At 41.0% G+C, this 17,749-nt stretch overlaps 1 protein-coding gene across 1 annotated transcript in view; it reads left to right on the top strand.

Annotated features, from left to right (window-relative positions):
- The window catches only part of TMEM207 (transmembrane protein 207), a 28,120-nt gene extending 15,719 nt beyond the window's left edge, over window positions 1-12,401 (top strand). Inside the window, exon 5 of the mRNA XM_090281201.1 lies at window positions 11,631-12,401. Coding sequence (XP_090137327.1) covers window positions 11,631-11,767 — 137 coding nt within the window. The 3' untranslated portion in view covers window positions 11,768-12,401. The remainder of the gene's footprint in view (window positions 1-11,630) is intronic.
- The last annotated feature ends 5,348 nt before the right edge of the window (window positions 12,402-17,749 follow it).

Raw genomic sequence — 17,749 nt, 5'->3', positions numbered from 1 at the left:
GAAAAGGAGGTACTGTTAGAGCAAGAGGAGGAGGAGAAAAGCCACAAGAAAGTCAGAAAAGGGGAAGAGAAGAGAAGGCTGAAGAGTAAGAGAAGGAAACTACAATTTGAAGTTAAAGATATGTCAAGGACTGACATTAAAACTTATTTATTTTATACAATTCCTAAAATCATATTATTTTTCTCTGCATCAGGCCCAACTCCTCTTCTTGGACCTAGCCCCAGGATCTCCTAGAATTTAGTCCCTTCTTCCCCTATTATCCTTCCCCCACCCCCAACTCCTCTGATCTCATTTCCTGCATACTCTAATCTCAGAAGGGACCCATACTCCCCTTATCTCTTCTTGAACAGGATCATCCATGAAGTAGTCTCTGAGACCTTGCTCTCCTCTTTCAATCATCAGAGACCAACAATTCTAGTACAATTCAGGTTTTGTTTTTTAGCACTTGTGTCAGGAGTAAAAATAATGTACTGTTTCAAAGTTTCTTTTTTAATCTCATTATATTCCCTATGTTAATGAAGCTTCTGAAATTCCTCTTTTCTGGTAATTCAACAGAAAACACAGATTTACAACCATTTTTTCCCCACCCCCTGCAGTTGTGTAAATGGAGTGAGAACACACATCTGGCCACAGAGAGTAATTTTTTTTTAGGAATGAGTCAATTTTTTTAGTAAAGGTGGGGATTGCACAAGAGAAAAATCATTAAAGTTCTCACATAGCCACTTGTATCCGAGATCTCTATCATTGGTGGTCAGTGCTCTCAACTTTGTAAGACCCGGGGCTGTACAACAGAAAGAATAGTTAGAGAATGCACATGACTAAAACAAGAAGAAAACATAAAAGTTTTGGGTTTGTTAGATTATTTTTTAAATTTGTGTTTGAAAAAATAAGTAATGACAGAAGAGTCATTAAAAGGGATTTTAAAGTTTATTGTAAACAAGCATTTTTATAATTCACTGAAAATGTGAATGATAAGTTTTCATTGAGAAGTTGAAAATAAGGTTGTGGGGCTGAATTAAAATACTCTTATTTATGAAGCAAGACATTTAAAAATAATTTTTTAAAAAAATTAGGGTTTGGGAAGTGGGAAAATGATAAGGGTCTTGGGTCAGAAAACCAATCCAGTGTTCATTAGAAAAGAGAGAATTTGAGAGCTTAAGAGAAGGATCCCTGCCATTATCTCTCTCTACTTTTTAACAAAAAAATAATAAATTACTACAAAATGTACATTGAAAGTTTCAATTTCATGTGTGTCAGAGCTGGGTCCCTCAGCCCTGACAAAGCAGCAAGCAGGTCCCCTGTCTTCCTGAGAAGATCCTGAGGTGAGACTCCTTTGAGACACTCCTCCTGGGGACCCTCATTTTGGCTTAGCGTCTCCTCAGGGCTGGTCTCCATGATAATGCTGCCTTTCAACTATCCAATCTCCCTGACCTTGTTTCTTCTGCTATTTCAGAGATAATCTTTCCTTTTTCTTATTTCAGGGCACATAGAAATACCAGTCTCCCAGCAGTGATTAAATGTCAATGCTCCAAGTCAGGGGTTGGGGGGTGGAGGGAGGAGGGCTGAAGAGAGACAGACAAGAGCCAGGCCTTACACTCTGCTTCCTTCTCCCCCCACCACACCCAGGATCTTTTCATTTTAAATGTCATTTCCCAATACTTTATGTTTTACATGTAAATATTCTATGATTCATTTAGGTAAGGAAGGAGAGTATTTTATTCACATACTTTCATTAAAAAGCATGATAATTGTAACTGCTCACATTTATTGAGCATTTGCCATGTGTCACACTCTGTTAAAATTGGGCATCTCCAATTTCATTTATTTTTTCCTCCACCTCAATGAGGGGTTCACTATCATTCTGAACATTTTAAAGATGATGGAATTAAAGGCACTTAGAGATAAAGCAACACAGTTAGTAGATAAAATAATTGTGACTCAAAGTCAGGCATTCTTAGCCATCCCCCTTCATATAAAAGAAAAGGACAAAATAGAGAAAGGAAAAGATAAAAAAGAAGAAGAAGAAATAGAAAGGGCACATTAAAATAAGCCAGGTTCATTGAAGTGATTCTTAATTGTGTGGGAAATCTGAAATCTGCCTATAAAAACTCAAGAGTGAGTATATTGGTGTCACACAATTAAACAACAAACTAATATCTTCATTAACAGTAAAAGACAAAACCATAAGATTTTTGCAGGGACTTTTCACTGATTTCTCTTAGATTTTTAATTTGTCAAAAGATAAAAATAACACTTCCTTCCCTTCCAATCATGTGATATTATACATAAACACGATTTGAAAAGAATTGAAAACTGATATGTTTGATTTTACAAAAGCCCTCTGAACACATTGTCTTAGTTATGTTTATTAAGTGAATGCCTTGTGGTTTTCATAGCCAATATCCAAATCTGTGGTAAAGAGGTAACAATAAAACTTTCCTACCACAGAGGGCAATTGTCAGCATCCTGTTGCCTAGACCACAGTCTCAATAACGGCAGCAGTGGAAACCATCTGAGCTAATAACTGTGTCAAGTCAATCTGGTTGATGACTCCAGGCAGAATAAGAGATGTATTACCGTTGACTTTGTATTGGACACTCCAAGAGCAATTCTGGAAAATGCGCGGTACTCAGTACCCATGATGCAGGGAAGTGCTGGGGCAAGCACACCTAATGAATGTTAACTCTGTTTTATTGAGTCCCTCAGACTTAGCTTATGTCATCCTGTAACAGGCCGTTTAGTTAGGGGCCCGATTGCCTGCTGCCAGAATTACAACTCTCAGTACTAGAGTTTAGTGAAAACAAAAAGAACTGTTTATTTAACAGTTAAATCGACTTAAATTATTTGCGGATTTCTGCTGTTGAGTCTAATGTTCTTTAAAATACCCACAAACACATAGTTCTGCCTCCCCCTACCAAACCAGGCCAGCCTTAGAAAAGTCGGAAACACCATTTCCCTTCTTCCTAGGCACAGTTCAGCTTTACCAGTAGCTGCCAATCACTCAACTCTGATTGGGGAGGTCCTTTCTGTGCTGTGGTGCCCTCCAGCTCTCAATGCAGGACCAAAACTGCATAGCGAGAGCCTCTTAAAGCAGCCTGGAGAGCCCTCTCAAAACCGCATGGAGAACTCAGCTTCTTTAATCTGCATGGAGAAGGCCCCTTCACCAAGCCACATGGAGGGGGTGTAAGAGAGAGAGAGAGAGAGGGAGAGTGCGAGACCGAGTGAGAGAGAGTCCGAGTGAGTGAGTCCCAGCTAAAATGTCCGCAGCTGCTTATATATCCCTGACTGCGTCCTCTGACGCAGTGCGTGTTGCAACCAGTTCTGACCACTCACAGAACCCTACGCAGGCTCTGTAGTCTCCTTCTGTACCATCCCACAGTCCAAGACTCCTCCCATCTTCTTGGGCCTTGGAAGTTTTGAGATGTCTTTGAACCGCAGTTTTGGGCGCCCTGTCATCCTCTTGCCTTCTGCTAGCTCGCCGTAGAGGAGGTCTTTGGGGATACGGCCTGCATCCATTCTTTTGACATGGCCGAGCCACCTGAGGCGTCTCTCACTAAGAACTGCATGCAAACTGCTAATGTTGGCTCGCTTCAGCACCTCGGTGTTGGGGACCTTATCCTGCCAGGCGACATGCAGGACGCATCGCAGGCACCTCATGTGGAAGCTGTTGAGTTTCCTTTCGTGCCTTGCATAGGTGGTCCACGTCTCGCTGCCATAGAGGAGAGTGCTGAGTACGCAGGCTTGGTAGATGCGCAGTCTGGTTTTCTCAGTGAGGCTGGAATTGTTCCACGCTCGCCGGTTCAGTCTGGCCATAACTGTGGAGGTCAACCCTGGCGATTCTCCGGTTGACCTCCAAGTCGACTGACAGAGAGCTCGAGATGGTGGACCCGAGGTAAGTGAAGTCGTTGACAACCTCCAGGGTGTATCTGTCGATGGTGATGCATGGGGGAGTCCCCGTGCCTTGAGCCATAACATTCGTCTTCGTCAGGCTGATGGCTAGTCCGAACTCCTTGCATGCGTGGGAAAGGCAAGTGACTAGCTGCTGGAGTCCCTCTTCGGAGTGTGATGTCAAAGCTGCGTCGTCGGCAAAGAGCATCTCACGGATGAGCACCTCTTTGACTTTGGTCTTGGCTCGTAGACGGGCCAGGTTGTAGAGCTTGCCATCGGATCTGGTGTGAATGAAGACACCCTCGCTGCAGTCCTTAAAGGCGTATTGGAGGAGCATGGAGAAGAAGATTCCGAACAGCGTAGGCGCGAGGACGCAGCCCTGCTTTACTCCGCTGCTGACTGGGAAGGCCTCAGAGGTTGCGCCGTTGTAGGACACCGTGCTGTGCATGTTGTCGTGAAAGGACATGACCACAGCAAGCAGATGTGGTGGACAGCCAATCTTCCGTAGCAAGCTGAAGAGTCCGCTTCGACTGACCAGATCAAACGCCTTCGTGAGGTCAATAAAGGCGAGGTAGAGTGGTTTATGCTGCTCGTGACACTTCTCCTGCAGCTGGCGTAGGGAGAAGATCATGTCCACTGTTGATCGGCCAGCTCTGAAGCCACACTGGGACTCTGGGTAGACGCGGGAAGCAAGGGTCTGCAGGCGGGCAAGAGCGACCCGGGCGAATACTTTGCCGACGACGCTGAGGAGAGAGATGCCCCGGTAGTTGTTGCAGTCACTGCGGTCTCCTTTGTTCTTGTACATGGTGATAATGTTGGCGTCTCTCATATCCTGGGGGATGTAACCCTCCTTCCAGCAGAGACAGAGTAGATGGTGGAGCGGCTGTAGCAGGACTGGTTTCCTGCTCTTTAGGATTTCTGGAGGGATTCCGTCGCTTCCTGGTGCTTTCCCGCAAGCGAGGCGGTCGATGGCTTTGCCGAGCTCTGCCGCAGTAGGTGGGGTGTCTAGCTCCTCCATGACTGGTAGGTCTGGGATGGCGTTAAGAGCAGTGTCTGTTACGGTGTTCCTCGTCGCGTACAGCTCGAGGTAGTGCTCGGTCCACCGCCGCATTTGCTGTTCCTGGTCAGTGATGACCTCACCTGTCTTGGACTTAAGGGGGGCGATCTTGGAGGGGATTGGGCCTGTTGCCTTCTTGATACCCTCATACATTCCTCGTGCGTTGCCTATATCGGCGGCTTCCTGGATGCTTCTGCACAGGTTTAGCCAATAGGTGTTGGCACAGTGGCGGGCGGTCTTCTGGACTTTGTTCCTGGTAGCCCGTAGAGCTTGAAGTGTACTGGGAGTGGGCGTGACCTTGTAAGCCAGTAGGGCCTTCCTCTTAGCCTCGATCACGGGTTCCATTTCTTCCCAGTGAGCCTCGTACCAGTCAGCGTTCTTCCGCTCTTTCTTCCCGTAAGCAATAATGGCGGAGTTGTATATGGCGTCGCGGAGACGTGGCCAATTGGATTCGATAATGTCATCTGCCGCCACTCCCTCGCCGAGTGCATCTTCCATCTTGTTGATGAATTGCTGGGTCTTAACTGGGTTGCTGGCACAACTGGTGTTGATGCGTGGGCGACCCTTCATCTTGGAGTGGTGCAACCTCTTCGGCATTATGCGCACCTTGCTTACCACGAGGGCATGGTCCGTGTCGCAGTCTGCACTGTGGTAGCTGCGGGTGAGGAGGGTGCTGCCAATATCCGTTCTTCTGGTGATGACGAGGTCAAGCTGGTGCCAATGACGGGAGCGGGGGTGCCTCCATGACACCTGGTGGATCTCTTTGCACTTGAAGAATGTGTTTGTCACGCACAGGCCGTGGTGACACAAGAGCTCAAGCAGTCGCTGACCATTCTCATTGATCTTTCCTCTCCCAAAGTTTCCGAGGCAGGTGGGCCAGGCCATGTGGTCGGCTCCTACTCTTGCGTTGAAGTCTCCAAGGAGATAGAGAGCGTTACTTCTGGGAATCTTGGATAACGCTTCGTCCAGTGCATGGTAGAACTGTTCTTTCTCTTCGGTGGTGGCGCAGAGGGTTGGGGCATACGCGCTAAGAATGCTGACTGGGCCGAAAGTTGTTGACAATCGGAGGGTAAGTAATCTCTCTGTGCCTCCTGTGGGTGGCTCTATGGAGTTAACAAGCGTGTTCTTCACAGCGAACCCAACACCGTGCTGTCTTGGTTGGTCCGGAGACTTCCCTTGCCAGTAGAAGGTGTAGTTGGTTTCTCTGATAGTTCCGTTGTCGGCCAACCGGGTCTCCTGTAGAGCCGCAATGTCGATGTTTAGTCGTGCCAGTTCCCTATCGATGACAGCGGTTTTCCTGGCACCCTTGATCCACGGAAGGTCTGCAGTAAGTCCGGGGCACATGGTCCTGATGTTCCAGCTAGCGAGGCGAAGAGCCGGAGGCTTCTTTCTTGTTGTTTGCTTGGAATTAACTGGTGCGGGTGTTTTGTGGCCCACTTTTCGAGAGGCGCCTCTCTGATCCCCACGCACCCAGTGGGGCAGGCGAGCCATGGCGAGACGGTAGCTGTCCAGTGAGGTGCGATGACCTCTCCCACCGTCAGAGGAGACCCCTGGCGCTCGTTTCCTTCGTCAATCGGATGAGCTGATAACCGGTATCTGTCTCCTCCCGTGTTGAGTCGACATCTTGCGATGACGCTGGAGTGTCCTCTCAAGTGAAACTGAAGCTACAGAGCCTGGGCAGGGTGATATGGAGGATCTGCTGTTGCCCATGCAGCAGACCCCCCCTCTCTTCGCAGCTGAAGGGTCCAAGGGAAAGACAAAGTCAATACAGCTTGGCTTCAGGTGCGCCGCAGGAGTTGCCGGTGTTGACTACAATGTCAAACCGCCTTAGGGACTCCGGCTCCGGATTTTCTGTCGGGGTTTACTCCCTTAGCCTTTCCCCTGAAGAGGTATGCCGCAAGGCAGCGGAGGTTTTTTGGAGTCAGAGTTTTCCTTCTCTGATTTTAGAGATGTCCTTCCTCTTTCCTCCTTTACAGTCTTGAGGGCAGCATTTACAGGCTAAAATAGAAAACTGGCAGTGTAACCTTCTAAGCAGATACTACCAATACCCTGCTTGGGTATACTCACCCAACAATAAACATCTCTTAAATGTCCTCCAAGTGCCATGCCTCGAATTAGTAAATGGCAGTGCAATGGCAGTCAAACATTTGGATCAGTTTCACTAAGTAAACCACCAACACAAGTAGGTTTTGAAAACAATAGAATAGTGTCTCATTTTATTAAAAATAATAACTATTTTTAAGCAACTTACCAGCAACACTGAATAAAAACCTGGCTGTGTTTCCCACTGTTTCAACTGCTCCTCAGCTGGCTTTAACACAGCAGTATCCTGACTGGTGGCCTGAGTTAAGACTTGAAGAACAACAGTGCTGGCACTATTGAGATCCATGGAAACCAATTGGCTCAGTCCGAATAGCCCGGCTCTCCAGCTTCCACTGTCCAACACGAAGTGGCGTCGGTTGGTCCCGCGCCCCACGCTTGCAAGTCCACGCGCCGCCGCCCACTGATGCCGAAAGCGGCTTCTAGGAACGCGCCATGTTCTGAGTCGCAGCTCTAAACGATGCGGACGCTAGAATATCGCGTCACAGACATCCACAGCAATAAAAAAGATCAAAATACTGATACACAAAACAACACAAATGAATCTCAAAAAGCATTATGCTAAGTGAAAGAAGCAAAGCATAAAAGTCTACATGAAGTTCTAGAAAATGCAAAATTATAGAGACAGAAAGTAGATCACTGGTTGCCTTGGGCTAGGGGGCTAGAGGAAAGGATGATACAACAAGACACAGGATAATTTTTAGGGAGATGGAAATGCTTTAATCTTGATTCAATAGTAGTTATGCTACCGAAAAGCAATTTGGGGTCCTGCTGCCTGCCGCCACCCTCTAGGCAAAATTCCAGAAGCAAAGGTTTGGTGATAAAGAAAGTCTATCCAGTCTATCCAGTCACAGCTTCAATTACTTAAGCCTATCAATTAAGGCTAAACTCTAACACCTGGGCCCTGCTATCATTTCCCCCTGTTTTAATCACCTTATTTCTATAGGGCTAGTTACAAACTAAAACAGCATAAAATACAAAAACTACACAACTTTGGAAGAATGACAGGCTTCTGCCTCATAGCCTGTTCCCTCTAGAACACCCAAAGAATAAACCAGGGACCCTCTGCCAGGCCAGCCCAATCCTTTAGAAAAATAGGAAGCCCCACACTTTGTTCTTCCACAGAGACACGAACTTAACAATATACTGTCTAAAAACGCTTTAAGAGAACTCCAGAAACCAGTTAAAAAGTCATAATATCCCAGGAAAGTGCAAAGCCAAAACCAGCTACATTAAAATGGTTAAAAAAATTATTTCACCCATGAGAGCCCCTCCCCTAAGCCTGCACAGAAACAACCTTAAAGAAATGAAGACATAATAATTATGAGACAAAAATAAAAACGACCATCTTAAATAAGTTCAATGAACTTCGAGAGAAAACAGACAACTAAGGAAAATCAGGAAAATGATGCATGAACAAAATGAAAATATCTTAAAAAACAGAACTTCAGGAATTGAAGAATATAATAATTCAATTAAAATATTCACTAGGAGGACTTCTGGCCAAGATGGAGGCACAGACAGACACGTGGCGTCTCCCTCCACAACCAAGAAGGAACACAACTACCTCAAAACTAGAAACAACCACAAGTTCCAGAAAATCAAAGTGCACGGAAGTCCAGCAAACAAAGATATAACCTGCAACCAGGACCACCCTATTCAGCTGCACGTTTACATACTACATAAAACACTTTTAACTTTGAAATAACTGTAGGCTGAGAAAAGGGAATCAAAGTTGCAAAGACACGACCTGAGTTCTGCACGTCCCCTCACAGCGTCCTTACGTGTTCTTGCGCCGACGAGTCTTGGACCATTACCGATGCTCAGAGAGAGCAGAAACTCCATGTATGCTCGTAAAATGTGTCACTTAAACATGTTTTGGTTGGCACTTGGAACTCTGTGGCTCCTGCAATCGTCCCATCGCGTCGGCTCCAAGGACCTTCCCAGCGGCTGGAAGCGAGAGGTGGCTTGAGGTAGGACAGGGGTGCCCCGTGGCCTGGGACCCAGGGCTCATCCTGCCGCTCCTTCCACCCTGCCACACTGTGCCGGTCATGTGATGTCCCTGACTCTCCTTTATCGAGGATGTTCCGGCGAGAAAGTTCACTTTCTCTTCCCTTGAGGGACCGTCAGGGCTCAAGGGTGACAATGGGAAGTCGCACTGCAGGGCAGTTAGGCAGTGTAAAGAAGTCGCAGGTCCGTGTCCACAAACGTGGCTTCCAGCAAGGCCATCCAGGCACCGATGTGCAGGCCCACACACCGGATCATGAACTGGGCACAGGGTCACCCTGGCATGCCATTGTGCCGGCCTCTAGGTGTGGAGATCTTCCGGGCCCGGCCCCCGGGTCACGGAGGAAGCCATCACCAGGCTGCCTGGGTTAGCTGGTGCCGCTGCCAGGACCCCGGGCCTTGGAAGTATCAAAGCCATTTTGCATAACAAAGACACTAGCAACTAGCCCTAGGCATGCAAAGGCGTCTTAAAAGCTGCTTCCTTTTCCTCACCCCCAGTTACAAACTCTGGGGTTTGTTTTTGGACACCCCTGTTTCTGTAACAATTCTAAACTTCCTAACTGCATAAGACTCTAATGCCACAAAATTTTTCACTTAATAATTTCTGTTATAACATTAATACATGGAAGAAAACAAAAAACAGAAAGATTATGTAATAGCCTAGGAGTAGATTATTCAAGGTAATAAATAACTTCTTTTAAAAAGTGCTGAACCAGGAGGTAAGACATATACTAAATACAACACTATCTTTCACACATTATATTAATATTTGAGTTGTTATGCTTTGCTCTGCAAACTAGTGAGAAACAAAATAAAACACATATATGAAAATCCATGATTTTAAATAAATGTTATCCACTCCAAAATAAAAATTTTGAGCAATCCACATACGGGTTCCTGTGATGCAGCTATTGCTTAATACAAAATTACCCTAAATTGTTTCAACAAGTGTGGCATGGTCTTTGGAATCTCCTTATGGTATCAAATCTTAATCCTTTAAGAGAAGTTGAGTGAATGGCCAGACAGGAAGTATGTTTGGTTTTGCAGGCCATAGAATCTCTGTGGGACTTCTTACTTCTGCCAGTTTAATGCAAAAAACATCCAGAGAGAATGTATAGATGAAGGGCCATGGTTGTGTTACAATTAAACTTCATATACAAAAGCAGTAAAAATAATTGACTGTTTAGGTTGAGGGCCTAGTTTCTTCTTTAAAGGTTGTTACTATTGTTTTGGGAAGAAGCAATCAAATCATTCCCAGACAGGTAAAGACCTGTGTGAAAAAAAAGGAAAAAACATAAAGAAAGAAACAATTATAAAATATGACTATTGATTCCTGTGACTCCCAAACAGTCAAGAAAATTCTAATAGAACATTTCTAAAAGAGGTTTTGGAGTAAGTGAATGGTCTCTTGGGGTGATCAGTCTGATGAAGAAAATGCTTGGTTTTTACATTTAATTTAATGGTTTGTAGCATGCATACTCTAAAAACCAAGAGCTTTGATTTTAAAATTTAAAATTTAAGATTGCCTTTTATTTATTGTGTGTATACTTTAACTGCAAACTTTTCACAGATTAATATTTTTGCTGTTGATCATAAATGACTTTTAAGTAATTAACTGCATTAGTTGCAGTTTCCAGATCATAAATGTAAAATAATGAAGTTCAGATGCAGTATTTTAATGTTGGTATTAAGACTAGCATTTCCCATGATGAGAACATAAGCTAAAATACCATTTGTGTATACAGGAATCTTGTCTTCTGATCTACAAAAAATAGTATTTCTTTTATTTTCATCTGCTAAACTGTAAATGCTTCTTAATGGATTAGTTAATGATGATATATTGTAGTCCCCTCCTATCAACAAGAGATAACATTTTAAGACTCCCAGTGGATGTCTGGAGCTGTGGGTAGTACTGAATATATATACTATATATACATGTTTTTTCCTTATGTATATATCCCTATAATAAAGTTTAATTTATAAATTAGACACAGCAAGATTAACAACAGTAACAATAAAACAGAACAATTATACAATATACTGTAATAAAAGTTATGAGAATGGCTGTGGGGACATTATTAAGTAAAACAAGAGTTACTTAAACAGCAGCACTATGGTATCTTGACAGACAGGTAACCAAAATGGCTACTAAGTGACTAATGAGCAGGTAGCATATACAGCGTGAATATGCTGGAAAAAGGGATGATTTACATCTTGTGCGGGCCTGAGCAAGCTGGCTTGAGATTTCATCATATTACTCAGAACAGCATGCAATTTAAAACTTATGAATGATTTATTTCTGCAATTTTTCATTTAATATTTTTGAACCATAATTGACCTCGGGTAACTGAAACTGTGGAAAGCAAACCCACAAATAAGGGGCGGCTACTGTAATCAGTCTTTGAGAGCAAATTTTCTTGCTATAGTGACTAAGATGATTGCAGGTTTTTCCTCAAGTGCACAAATAATTTTATGTTGCTCCAGTGATTCAAGAAATGTCAGATTTTACTAGCCACTTCATGTACATCTGTTTTATGCTGGGTAGAAAGATTGTAAATTCCTATCTTTCTCTTTCCAGGGACAGAAGCAGCTGTGAATCCAACTGCTGGAATTCACCTTCAAACGCAAAACCCTGCACTGTATCCCATGGCATGTTTCAATACTTTAGGACCCCCACCTCCATATGAAGATGTTCTGAAATCAAGCCAATTTTAGATCTGGATCACCCATTGAAAACATTAGAGATATTTTAAGTCCAAAACGTCAAATTTAGAAACAATTTTTTAATGAGTAGGTATTCCAAGAGATCAATAAATATAACCTGAAAAAGGACAAACAGAAAAAGAGTGAATGCAGGCAAAGAATTTTAGTCAGGGGGATGTTTCAGCAGTAAATCAGTGGACTCAGTATATCACTACTGTGTTATACTTTTGTGATATACAACTCAATTAATGCTCAAGAGTGGTCTCAACTGAGTTTAGGAGTCCACTCTAGTATACATCACAGCTTTCTCTGCCTCATCATCTCCGTTTTAATCTGACCTCTCTCTTCATATTGAGTCAATAACAATTATCATAATTTAATAATGACTCAAGCAGAGATTCAGACATGTCCAGAGACAGAATCAAAAAGAGAAAATAAAAAAAAATTTGAGTTGACTGGTGGGGCTCAGTGGACTGAGTGCCGGTCTGTGAACCAAAGGGTCACAGGTTCAATCCCAGTCAGGGCACATCCTTGGTTGCAGGCCAGGTCCCCAGTCGGGAGCACGTGAGAGGCAACCAATTGATGTTTCTCTCCCTTTCTTTCTCCCTCCATTCCCCTCTCTCTAAAAATAAATAAATAAAATATTTAAAAATGTTTTGATTAATTTCTCAAAAATCTTTAAGCTATAAGTAAAACAATTAATATTGAGTTTTAAAATGGGTGTTACTAATATAAAAAGCTAGGCAGAAGGGGAAGTGTGTGTGTAGGAAGATGGCAGGATAGAATAAAAAACCTAAATCCTAATCTCAGATTGTAGGCAGTCAATGAATAATATCTAACATTTTAAAAAATCAAGAAATAATGGTAAATTACATCATTTGGCAATTAGGTCACAAATATCTGAAGCAAAACACTAAGAAGTTGAAAATGATTGCCTCACCCTGGCCGGGTGGCTCAATTGGTTAGAATGTTGTCCCATGCACCAAAAGACTGCAAGTTCGATTCCTTGTCAGGGCACATGCCTAGGTTGTGGGTGTGATCCCTACATCGGGGTGAATACAGGAAGCAACCAATCAATGTTTCTCTCTCACATCGATGCTTTTCTCCCTCTCTCTCTCCCTTCTTCACTCTCTAAAATCAATAAACATATCCTTGGGTGAGGATTAAAAAAAAAAAAAGGAAGAACATAATTACCTTAAGAAACAAGATTTAGAGATTTGGGGGTTAGGTAGAGCAGGATAATGCTATTTTTTGTTTGTTTGTTTTTAATCATAGGTCTATAGTACTATTTGTCTTTTAAAACTAAACATATGCATTACTTTAAAAAGAAACACACAATCAAATAAATTTTGGCAAAGTTATAGCTTGCAATTACAAATAAGCAGAAAAATCACACTATAAGAAAATATTAAATGTTAAACATAAATGTTTAAATGGTAGGCTATAGGTGATTTTATTTTTTATTCATGTTTCTAAATTTTGGTTCATATCTTATAAGCTATGTATGTTAAAATCTGTTCCAGTTACAGAACAGTCAGTCAGTGGCTAAAATTAACACCTAGAAAACTATAAGCACATCTGGAAATGGGGCTAATGATTCAGCAACTGAAATTGTCAGAAGTTAGCGAAAGTGGTCAGAATTTATTTTTAAGAGAGTTGTATTTATGTGTAAGAGCAAGCCTAAGTAAACTGCACACTTGGCTTCCAGTTGCTTAGTTTATTTATCTGGGTGGGGGAGAAGTGGTGATATGGTTTAAGCAGGTGGGTAGAACTGGTAGCAAAAGTTTGTTTTAACAGAAACTTTTCTGAAAATATCTCATCAAACATCACAGGTTACCTTTTCATTTATTGTCTAAGAAATACTTACTGTATGACTATTATATGTTATTTATTGTACAAGGTCTAAATTTGTTTCTCCAACATACGTAAGTATTATTTTTAATGGTATTATAGTTTCTACCACTTGGCTCTGACCACCATACAGAGACTTGGGAGTTCTGTAGCAGATGCTCTTTATGGTCTACTGAAAATCACTGCTAACCATACAATAATAAAACTATTTAAATTATGGGATTATCATGACATTTGAAAAGAAATTAAAAAAACAAAAACAAAACTGTGTTCCTTTTCTGTCATCTCACCTCTGGAAATACTTGCCTGTATTAAGGTTCACCAATAAATTGTTAATATTCTATTTCACCCAGTTTCTCAGATTTTAATTCTGACAGGGGTAGATTTTTTTCTTCCCATACTAAAGAGCATTCATTTTCTTCAAATGAAGTATTCTTACTACTGAAGGTGTAGCTTTTTCTTTGAACATCCAGCAGAGGGCATGAAAGCCTATCTGTGATTCTAACCCATTAACTAGCTTTGATTTAGTGGTTAAAGGAAACCATGAAGCTGGATTACTATTGATAGAAGACTTTGACAGACCCTAGAAGACGAGATTAATTATGACATTCAAATCTGCAAAGAAGAATCTAGGACTTTAGCTCACATTGCTCACAATGAAGCTGAGCATCAGACAAGATGCCTGTCTTCAGAGTCTACTAAATTGGACATACACTCTCCCTCCTGAGGATGACATCAGTGAGTTTGAGGGACCTGTAAAAGGAGAGTAATGTGTGTATAAAATGCTCATGTGGTATGTGGCCTTCACAGCACTGATCCTGTAGGTCCAGCCTATTTCTTTTTCACCTGACCACAAGTTCCTATTTAATTTTCAGTTTTGTAGTTCCAATTGTTTTCTTTTGTGTTAGGTACAACTTTTATAAAGACAACTTCAAAATTCAATATCTTTCACAGAAATGAAATAGATCTGGGATAAAATTGGAAAGCATTTGTGTGGGAAATGGAATGAAACTCAACCAGAATATTATATTTAAGGCAAAGTATGAAATACTTCAGGATTGTGTAAGAGAAAATGAGACAATAAATATGTGTTGGCTATGACATCCCATTTTTGTTAGAATATTTTAAAAATAAGAACAAAAATAAATAAATATAGAATATACATCCCAAATTAATCTTTTGATTTTAAAATAATTTTGTTTTGTGATTTTAAACAAAATAAATCTATACAAGTTTTTTTTTTTTCTATTTAATGCTGGATTCTGAAAAATATAGGTTTTTTTGTTATTTTACTATAGTTCTGGGAAATGAAATAAAAGTAATATCTGTTTGTAAAATGGAATAGTTTGATGACAAACAAAATTTATATTTGTGCATTTAGAAGATAGTTATTTTTCCTTCTAAAGTCATGTCAGTCTACACCGACTGTCTGACTCATGAAGCAGGTAATGTATATCAATCAAGATATCAGATTTTTATAGGAATAAGTTGAAAAATGGTGTTGTTCAGAAGCACTGATTATCAATGAATGAAGGTTGGACTTATCAATGAATATATATTTCTTAGTTTTATTATCTTGTTTATTGGCAGAGAATTTTTCTCTTTGGAATATCATTTAAAGGATGCAATAGGCAACTAAGAATTTCTCTTTCTTTAGTAATTAATTTAATTACACCTCTTTATATTTAATAAAGAGTCAGTTTTTATTTTTTCCATCACATATGAAAACTGATATCATGTGTCAATTCAAATTATCCTCTCTTGTGCATCTAAATCTGGATAAATTTATAAGGTTAAAGAGTCTTAGTTATCACTGACTAATTGACTTCCAGAATTACAAACATTGGAACTGTTATTTTTTATTTAAGAATATTGAGAGACACAAAATAAGAAGGCCTGGGGAATAATTTTAAATAATCAGTGGACAATTGCATACTTACCTGATATCCTGTGGAGTACTTGTCACTTGTGATAAAGCCAACAAAATAGGTCAATGCTATATGAGGAGAGTAGTATAAAAGAATGGGACGTCAATCTCTTAAAGATAGCAAAACATCACTAGGGAGCTAAGGTCTTTCTACAGATGTAAAGATTTTTTTTTTTTTTTAAGGAGAATATATAGTTGAAAGGTATGCTTTGACAAGATACTAAAAATAAGAGGCAGCCACCCAAGGGACACACTCAGTAACAATAGATGGTCATTGAAAAGGATGGTTTTGTACAACTGCAGGGCTTTTGTTTCATTGTTGGGGGTATATATGTTTGGGACCAGAAGTAAACTTTTTACTGCTTTAGAGAGTTGTTTATTTTATAAATAGATTTTTTACCACAATTTTATTAGCATAAGGAGAGGATGTCATTGAGAAGGCAACAAGAACTGGCGCATGCTCAGAACAGCCATTACTGGAACATTACTTCCATGAGACTAAGCAACCACTGGGTTTGTAGTTCCCTGATATTACAACAATGATTTTTCTCAATTTTACTCTTTTTTATTTTGTGTGTTTTGACAAGGTTTGCTGACGGCTTCAGTTTCTGTTGCATTAACTATATTTGTTTATTTTGTTTTTGATTACTAAACTGCAAGCTTTTCTCTTCTCCAATAAAATAGAATCCTTCTAATCACTGCTTTCCATTCAATAGCTTCACAAAGACACTGTTTAATGTTTGTTTTATTTATTTATTTATTTTTTGCTGGGTACACAGTTTATTTTACTTATTTATTTATTTATTTATTTATTTATTTATTTGGTTTTTCAATTACAGTCGTCCCCTTTTCCCCTAATTTCTCTCCCCCACCCAACCCACCCCCTCTCCCGCAATCATATCCCTCCCCGTTGTCCATGTCCATGAGTCATTTATACAGGTTCTTAGACTAAACCCTTCCCTTACTTATCCCCCTTCTCTCCCTCTCCCCTCCCCCCTATTGACTGCTGTTCTGCTCTTTGTTCTATTTAGTTCCTTTGTTTGTGTTGTTCTTTAGTTTCCTGTATTAGGTGATATCATATGGTATTTTTCTTTCTTTGCCTGGCTTATTTCACTAAGCATAATTCTCTCTAGTTCCATCCATGTTGTTGCAAATGGCAGGAGTTCCTTCTTTCTTTCTGCTACATAGTATTCCATTGTGTAAATGTACCACAGTTTTTTGATCCAGTCATTTACAGATGGGCACTTAGGTTGTTTCCAGCACTTAGCTATTGTAAACAGTGCTGCAATGAACATAGGGGTGCATAAGTTCTTTTGAATTGGTGTTTCAAGATTCTTCGGGTATAATCCTAGTAGTGGAGTCACTGGTTCTAAAGGCAGTTCCATTTTTAATCTTTTGAGGTAATTCCATACTGTTTTCCATAGTGGCTGCACCAGTCTGCATTCCCACCAACAGTGCAGTAGGGTTCCCGTTTCTCCACATCCTCGCCAGCACTTGTTGCTTGTTGATTTGTTGATGATGGTCATTCTGACTGGTGTAAAATGGTATCTCATTGTGGTTTTTATTTGCATCTCCCTGATGGCTAATGATGTTGAGCATTTTTTCATGTGTCTATGGACCTTCTGTATGTCCTCTTCGGAGAAGTGTTTGTTCAGGTCCTTTGCCCATTTTTTAATTGGGTTGTTTGTTTTCTTGATGTTGAGTTGTATCAGCTCTTTATATATTTTGGAAATCAGTCCCCTGTCTGTGACGTCATTGGCAAATATGTTTTCCCATATGGTTGGTTTCCTTTTCATCTTGCTGATGTTTTCTTTTGCTGAGCAGAAACTCTTTAGTTTGATGTAATCCCATTTATTTATTTTTTCCTTTATTTCTCTTGCTTAGAAGAGATTGTTATGTGAGATATCTGATATTTTCTTGCCTATGTTTTCCTCTAGGACTTTTATGGTGTCACGGCTTACATTTAAGTCTTTGATCCATCTTGAGTTTATTCTCGTGTGTGGTGTAAGTTGGTGGTCTAGTTTCATTTTTTTGCAGGTCCCTATCCAGTTCTCCCAGCAGCATTTGTTAAAGAGGCTCTTCTCACTCCATTTTATGTTCCTTCCTCCTTTATCAAAGATTAGTTGACCATAGAGGCCTGGGTTTATTTCTGGACTCTCTATTCTGTTCCACTGATCTATATGTCTGTTCTTATGCCAGTACCATACTGTTTTGAT

Source organism: Furipterus horrens, unplaced genomic scaffold (genome assembly GCF_987537825.1).
Source record: "Furipterus horrens unplaced genomic scaffold, mFurHor1.1.pri manual_scaffold_1, whole genome shotgun sequence".
NCBI lineage: Eukaryota > Metazoa > Chordata > Mammalia > Chiroptera > Furipteridae > Furipterus > Furipterus horrens.
Note: the sequence above shows the minus strand (reverse complement) of the source record. Positions and strands in the feature narration are given on the sequence as shown.